The sequence below is a fragment of the Nannospalax galili genome, unplaced genomic scaffold, assembly GCF_000622305.1.
Source record: "Nannospalax galili isolate Female #2095 unplaced genomic scaffold, S.galili_v1.0 scaffold735, whole genome shotgun sequence".
Classification (NCBI taxonomy): Eukaryota; Metazoa; Chordata; class Mammalia; order Rodentia; family Spalacidae; genus Nannospalax; species Nannospalax galili.
The window spans coordinates 2,172,514-2,181,031 of NW_008337053.1; the positions used below are offsets into that span (position 1 = coordinate 2,172,514).

Here is an 8,518-nt window from a genome sequence, read left to right on the forward strand (position 1 = left end):
GGAAAGGCTAAGTTATATCATCATAACAGTGATTCAAGCAAGCATCACTAGTGGATTCTAAAAGCACTGGTGAAATGTTAGAGGGAAAGAGGATATTAAAATGTTCTCAAAGTACCACATCAATGATTGTTACTATGAAGTGAGAAATATACCTGTAAGCAGCTAGCAGTTACCATTTTATTATCAAGAGATTATTATCAGGAGAGTCTGGTACATGTCTCCTGATGTGATATAATGACAGGTTACAAAATATTGTATAACTCTCCAAAGTGTTTAGCCTGGATCTAATAACCATTGAGAACAAAGGAAGAGCCAGGTATGGTGGTACAGACCTTTAATCCCAGCACTCCGGAGACAGAGGCAGGGGAACCTCTGTGAGATCAAGTCCAGCTTGGTCTACATGGCCAGTTCCAGGTCAGTTGGTGCTACAAAGAGACCCTGCCTCAAAAAAAAAAAAAAAAAAAAAAAAGTGTGGGAGGTGTTCAGTGCTTAGCATGCATGAGACCCTGGGTTCAAATTCTAACTCCTAATGAACAAAGAAGTGGATTCTGGATATGAGAGGTCCTAAAGGCAACTGGTTTGGATCCCACAAAGATTTCAGTGCCATAAAGAATAAAATAAGGAAGGCAGTAGAAATACTCCAGGTCAGACAATACTAAAAAGACACAACAATTAGCAGCTGAAGTTCAGTGGTGGAGCTGCTTGCCTATACAAGCTCTGCTGTATATGAGGTCCTGGGTTTGATCCCCAACACTGAAGGAAAAAAAAAAATCAGAGAGAGATACAACAATGAGTGATGAGAAACAGACACAATGTGTGAACTTTGGATCCTTGATAAAAACAGCCAACTATGGAGGCTATTCTGGGTGGGGAACAAGTGGAGAAGTTTAAATATGGACCATATGTAAGATATTGTTAAACTAACGTTGATGGTTTAGGAAACAGAATAGAGCTATAGATACGTAAAGGTTGCCCCTGTTCTTGGGAAATACATGACAAAATACTTACTGATGAGGTTTCATGATACAACCTACTTTGGGGTAATCTGGCAAAATAAAAGTGTGTGTGTGCTTGTGTCTGACAGAAAGAACAAACAGGTGTGACAAGATATTAAAGTCAGTGAGTACCAGAAAGGTGTACAAGATCATTGTCCAAAATTGACCATAGGTTTGAAAAGGAAACACAGCCAGGCATGGTAACCCACACCTTTAATCCCAGCACTCCAGAGGCAGAGGCTGGTGGATCTCAAGTTCAAGCCCAGCCTAGTCTACATAGCAAGTTCCAGGTCTGCCAGGAATAGAAAGTGAGATCTTGTCTCAAAAGAAAAAAGACGACGTGCTAGGAAGGGTGAGACTCTTTAGTAGGCTGTTGACCTGGATGCAATGGATGAATTCAGAGAAGGGCATTCCGGAACACAAACCTGACTCCACAGAAGAAAAAAATATATATAGACATTTGGTGGGGAGTTAAGGGTAGGGGGTGGGGGTGCTGATACGGGAAGGGATCTAAGTATGATAAAATTTTAAACATAGCTTGTTTAGAAAAAAGAAATGTTGTAAGTTCTATTAAATAGCATGCTTTCTTTAATGTGGTATTCAAAGATACTTTACAAAAAATGTTATTAAATAAAACTATTCTCTACTGAAATTAAGCTACCATCCAATGTGTTTCAGAACAATGGTTCAAACAGCTCACAGTGATCTTAGATTTACCAAGGATAGGTGGGCCGCAAATACATGGACTGCTTTTCCGAACAAGCAAGAGAGCTACTGGGATCCAGATTTTCAAAACAGACTTGGGACAGTTGACCTGGCTTCCACCCTGCAATAGTCTTATTTGGTATCAGAGTCACAAAACAAACCTTGAATACCCAAAATAAAAATTTTTGTTTTGATTACTCTCATTATTTTTGTTTGCCTTAAACTATAATTATGTTTTGTTATCAAGCACTTAAAACAATTTCAGGAAGATAATTAGAAAATTAAATACTGAGCATAAAATAGCAATATACAGTAGAGCAACTATTAAAGCTTCCAACACATTAACTATTGCTTTGATTTTTTAAAATATCCATATGAAAAAGAAACGTTCGCTGGCTGAATATTAACAAGTAGTAATATTTTAAAGCGTCAGCATATGTAAGAAATTTCTGAGCGCACACACAATCAAGGCATAACTCAAGAACTTTCATCTTTGCACTATTAGCAATGACTGTCATTAAAATAATAGTTACTACCTTTCATCTAAAAGGCTCTTTTTAAGTTGTGTGATGGTAAACTATTTATAAAAAAAATTAAAAGGAAAACAATTATAAAAGACAAAGTATATCTCTCAAACCTTAAGAACAATCTAAAAGTGTATGTGTGTTTAAACATTTAAGAAAAAAGAAACCCTAAAACTTTAGAAGATTGTTGATTTAAATATATATAGAGATATAGATATACCCTAAAATCTAAACACTCCCTGAGTAAGAAGTAACTATACTACCATAAATATTCATTGATCTAATTCAGAAGTCAGGTTGTTATAAAGAAAGACAAGCCACAGTACCTTTGAAGTTGAATGACAATGCCATAAAATTGAAGTAAGAAACTGTCTTTGAAAAGTACTAAGACTGAAAATTTCATATAGAAACTTCTTAAACAAAATAGAAACTACATTTATTAAAGAAAAATGTAACATTTCAAAGGTATTAGAGCTATAATCAAACCTGAAATTAAGAACAAAGAAAAGCAAAATCAAGGGACTCACATGATCCAGTAACTTAGCCCTTAAAACTAAGTAAATTTTATTACCCTATTCTAGGAGCAGACCAAAAAACAATATGCAAAAGTTTTCTGATTCAAAGTTCATTATTAGAGAAATAGGAGGGAATTTTTAATACCTACTAGATATTTTATTCCTGCTAGGCATTTTATACCTTCAAATACACAACTGAAAGCAATCAGAAGTTGCTCTAAATAAAAACAGATAAATCAAAGATTTCTATCTGACCAAGATATTATATAATGGAACCACAAAGAACACAACTAAGCAAAGAAAAGCTGTAAGACTACAGGTTAGAATACGAAATAAAACTTTTAAGAAAAGCTACTGGGAGGCGGGGGCGCACGTGAGTGCATAGGTACAAGTGTCTGCAAACCAAAGCAGAGCCCAGAGCAAGTTATCAGGTGTCTTTTCTTCTGCTGTCCTACTGCCTTAAAATAGGGCCTCTTACTGAAATGGAAGCTCACTCCTTCCACTAGGCTGTGCTAGCCAGTGAGCTCTTAGGATCTACAAGTCTCTACCCCTCAGTGATAGAACTGTAGACACGCACAGCCATGTCTAGCTAGGGATTCAAACTCAGGTTCTTAGGTCTGTACAGCAAGTACTCAGAGCCATCCCTGCAGCCCATGAAAAGCTATTTTTACAACATCAAACTCTATACCCCAAAATAACTTATCTTTGCTGAGCATGCGCCAACTGAGTGATGAGATTGTATTTTTTTGATTACGCACCTCAGTGACATACCCACTTGAACTTTTACTTCATTCAAACTCTGAATATCTCCCCAAAGACTACACACTATGGTACAAGCACTAAAACAAAAAATTATTGTCCTCCTGGAATATTATAAGTCACATGCACTAAAGTCAACTGAAATTACTAATTCTCTCAAACTATGCTGTAACATTTTCATAGGTAAGAAGTTGGAAAAGTGTAACCAGTTCATGGAGCAAAAACATCTAAACGACAAACTTTTTTTTGGTCTTTTTGAGACAGGTCTCCCTGTAGCCCCAGCTGGCCTAGAACTCACTATGTAGACCAGGCTGGCCTTTAACTCACAGAGATCCACCTGCCTCTGCCTCCCAAGTGCTGGGACTAGAGGTATATGCCACGACGCCCAACTCAATGACAGAATTTTTATCTGACTTTCAAGATGAGATTTTTTTTTTGGTCTTTTTGAGACAGGATCTCCCTGTAACCCCAGCTGTCCTGGAACTCACTATATAGACCAGGCTGTATTAAACTCACAGAGATCTGCCTGCCTCTGCCTCCGAGTGCTGGGATTAAAGGCCTGCGCCATCATGCCCAGCTTATCAAGATGAGATTTAATTTTCAGGTCTATGTGATTTATTTACAGAAGTGTACAAATTCAACTAAATAGAAGTAACTAACGAGAAAGTTTTCTCCTCTTTTCTGTCGGTGATGGAAATCAAACCCAGCGGCTCAAGCACGGTGAGCACATGTTCTACCACTGGGCTGCTTCCACAGTCCTGAAATCTTTTTTTTTTTTTTTTTTGATGGTTTCCACAAATGTAAAGGTGCTAAAGAGATCCAAGCCTAAGTTTAAAAGAGCATATCAACACAATAAAACTAGTCACAGGAGTTATCAGAAAAATCTTAAGACTAAGACACTTAAACATGTACACATAAATGTTCATTATCACTAACTAGTGAAAGAAAAGGAAAAGAAAAAAAGAAAACAGATAAAACTGTCCTCTCCTAGGTGAAAAGAGATCCATTTCTGTCTACCTTAAAGCTTCCTGATACAGGACTGAAGAAATGGCTCAGCAGTTAAGAGCACTGGCTAGTCTTGCAGGGGACCCAGGTTCGATTCCCAACACCCACACATGCCAGCTAACAAGGGTCTGCAAGTCCAGTTTCAGGGAATCCAATGCCTTCTTCTGACCTCCATGGGCACTGTGAAACATGAGTGCACTTACACACATGCAGGTAATACAGCTGCACACATAAAATAAAAATAAGGTATTTTCTAAAACTCTTCCTGACACAGAAGCAATGACCTCTGAGTCTGCAGTCAGTGAACCATTGTTACTATCATCAAAATTGGGGAGAATGAATTAAAAGATAACCTTTATTTTCACAAGCACCAATCATTTTCTTGAGGCTTCTGAGAGTTGTGCATGTTTTTTTATTTTATGATGGAGCACAGCTGGCCTTGAGCTACTCTACTTGTCTCAGCCTCTTGAGTAGCTAAGATTACAGGCATGCACCACAGTCCCTGACTACTTAAAGGTTTTTTGTTTATTTTTAAATCCTAAAGAAAAATACTTTACCTACATAATAATTATAGTAAAAACCCCAATTTTCGGCGAGTACAAAGCATAGCATGTTGGAAGCAAGTATCTAGCAATTCCACATATCCCCATTTAGCAACAGCTAACCTTTTTATTTTTAAAGACAGGGTCTGGAGATGTAGACCAGGCTGAACTTGAACTCAAAGATCCACCTGCCTCTGCCTCTCAAGTGCTAGGATCAAAGGCACGTGCCAACAAGCCCAAGATAGGACCCAGTTAACCCCGTTTAAAAAAAAAAAAAAAAAAAAAAAAACATTTAGTTATTTTTATTTGTAGATGTATTTTGATGCCAGTATGTTTACGGGTATGTGTATGTAGTACCCACAAAGGCCAAAAGAGGATGACAGAGTCACCATGTAAGTGCTCTTAGCCCTGAAGCACCTCTCCTTCCTCCATAGCTAACCCTTTTAACAGTGGTTTCTGCACACTGTTCCAGGCATCAGGATTACAGTGGTTTCTGCACACTGTTCCAGGCATCAGGATTTTTCTATCATTCTTATGTAAAACTGGTGTCACAGTTAGCTTCAGCTGTCAACCTGACTTGAAAACCGAGGGTCACTTGGGAAGAAGTAACCTCAACTGAAGAATTTCTCAGCTCAGACTGGCCTATGACCATGTCTGTGAGGCATTTTCTTAACTGCTAATTGATATTACAGGGCCCAGCCTGCTGTGGGCATCCATAAACAGGTGGGCCTGGGCTGTTTAAGAAAGGTAGCTGAATGGGGCTGGAGAGATGGCTCAGCAGTTAAAAAAACACTGGTTGTTCTTGCAGAAGACCAGGGTTCAAATCTCAGCACCCACATGGCAGCTAACAACTGTCCTAACTCAGTTCCAGGGGATCCCACAGCCTCTTTTGTCCTCCGCGGGCATTGTACGACATGGGTGCACTTACCTACATGTACGCAATACATGCGCACACATAAAATAAAATAATAAAATAAAATAAAATAAAATAAAATAAAACAAAACAAAATAAAATAAAAAGAAAGGTAGCTGAGCAAGCCATGAGGAAGCAAGCCAGTTAAGCAGCGGTCCTATGAGGAATCTGCTTCAGTTCCTGCCTTAGCTTCCCTTGAGGATGAACTATGACCTGTACACCAAATAAACACTCCCCTCCCCAAGTTGCTTTTGGTCATGGTATTGATCATAGCAACAGGAAAGCAAACCAGAACTGCCAAAATTAAATGTATGAAAACCTAAGTTCACATGTATTTCTCTACTCTATTTAAACAAAAAGTCACAAAATGGCAAAAAAAACCAAGAACCAAATTGAGCAGGTTCATGTTCTATGTAAACCATAGCAGTTTGTCTTCTAACTGCCATCAAAATTTAGCATCTTTTATGTATATTTTCTTGCTTTTGTTTTCTTTTGTTTTCCAGACAGCACCTTACTGTGCAAACCATGCCATGCTTAATCTTTTAAAACCTACATTTTTTTCCAGCTTCCCATGAAAACACAGGATCTGGCAAGACTGGAAACATGACTATAATCAGCAAGAGCTAAACAGTGGATGCTCCTGTCCTACCTCACACTCACACTGAGCATAATTTTATTCCTACCCTCTTTAATCTTTTATGTTACCTTCCTGGCCTTTGTACATAATGCATATGCAACTTTTCTCCCTTTTTTTCAAATAAAGTGGATCAAGAATAGCCATGTTGAGTCATACTTGTGGCCGATACAAAAATAACAATCAGAAATAATAACTTTAGATGATGATAATAATAATAATAAAATAACAAGGAATGCAGCCAATCAATTCCAGGTGAACCACAGAACTAAACATGCGGGGGGGAACTCCTGAAAAAAATAAACACCCTAATAAAATGAATAGATTTGGGAGGGGGTGTCTTTTTGAGACACGGTCTCCCTGTAAGCCCCAGCTGGCCTGGAACTCCCTATGTAGACCAGGCTGGCCTTGAACTCACAGAGACTCCCCAGTACTGGTATTAAAGGTATGTGCCACTATGTCCAGCCTTTCAACAGAATTCAAAAAGTTCTGACCAGAAGGATAAAATCTTGACAAACTAAACTATAAAAAGATCCGGACTGTGAAACATTAAATGTGCAAATTTGACTTGTTTTTCTGACCTGGAGTTTCTGAAGAACTGGACAAGGGAGCAGATGCTTCAGCTAAGGCAGCTAACGTGGCTAATACTGACGTAGAGGAGTTTCCAAACTGAACAGCAGATACTCCCGTTTCATCTACAAGAGAAGAAAACATTTAAATTTTTAAGGGGCTTAACCCACTGCACACTTCTCATATTCTCTTTTTTATTCAAGTCTTACGTGGACAGCATCAGTTCTGAAAGGTAACACTGCAGTACACCTTTCTTTAGATTTGTTTGCCTCAGAAAAATGTTTTTTTTTAATTACAAAGAAACCAAGGTGGCCGATTTATCTTACCCTCATTCTCCAACAGTCCTTCTTAAAAGGATGAATAGCTACTAATGCATAACATCCTAACATCTGTCCTATATGCATCTCAATACCTGTTGCCTTGGATGAATTTTCTGAAGATACCAGACCTGTTAGGTTCACCACCCCTCCAGGTCCAATGATAAACTGTGGTGTCGCAGCATGAATTGTCACAGTGTCGGGACTCTCTGGGTTTGTGTTGATTTGGTTCTGCATAGCAATCTAGGGAACAAATCATCAAAATAGTTTCAGAATTATAACTGGAACGTCTGGACAGAATCTCAATGTAGTATGAACACACACAGAAGGAACCGTATTCTCAGAGAAGCTACAAGGCACAACCGAAACACTCATCAATGGACTATTGAGAGCACAGCACTAAAGTGCAGGCATGAGTTTATGTCCTAAGCCTTCTGTTGAGTGACAACAAAACCTCAGTAGAAGAGAAATGAGTATCTGAAGGGTTTTTATAGAACACAGAAAAAGGATATAATGAAACATATTCTACTGCTCTGTAGAATTAAACTGTTTCTACATTAGGCAATATATAATACTACATATATAAAGTACTGCTTTCCCAATTAATTCTCCTCCATCTTTAAATCTCAACCCTCAAACTGCATTTCTAGGTGTAAAAAACTGAAAAAGATCAAGGTAAAATTAATTTTTCAGAACATAACATCATACAAGTAAGTTGTAATTCAATGAAGTTAGAAAAAGAAAGTTCTTTCTACTGATACCAGGAACAAGAACACAGGTAAGAGGGGCAGGGAGAGGGATGAGGACAGACAGGCACAGACACAAACACACACAACACACCTTTAATTCCAGCACTTGGGAGGCAGAGGCAGAGGCAAGAGGATCTATGTGAGATTAAGACTAGCCTAGTCTACAATAGTGAGTTCCAGGCCAGCCACTGCTACATAGTGAGACCCTCTCTCCAAAAACTGGGCGGGGGGGGGGGGCCTGGAAAGATAGCTCTATGGTTAAGAGCCCTGGCTGCTCTTGCAGATGAAAC

General features: G+C 38.6%; 1 protein-coding gene across 6 annotated transcripts in view; it reads right to left on the reverse strand.

Moving 5' to 3' along the window:
* The window catches only part of Gabpb1 (GA binding protein transcription factor subunit beta 1), a 69,132-nt gene that overhangs the window by 18,224 nt on the left and 42,390 nt on the right, over positions 1 to 8,518 (reverse strand). For 4 of the 6 annotated variants that reach the window (XM_029562951.1, XM_029562953.1, XM_008831800.3 and 1 more), the window contains exons 5-6: positions 7,575 to 7,722; positions 7,174 to 7,287 (exon numbers count right to left, since the gene is read on the reverse strand). In XM_029562951.1, the coding sequence (XP_029418811.1) occupies positions 7,174 to 7,287; positions 7,575 to 7,722 (262 nt within the window). The remainder of the gene's footprint in view (positions 1 to 7,173; positions 7,288 to 7,574; positions 7,723 to 8,518) is intronic. The other 2 variants (XM_029562954.1, XM_008831801.3) reach the window with 1 other exon arrangement.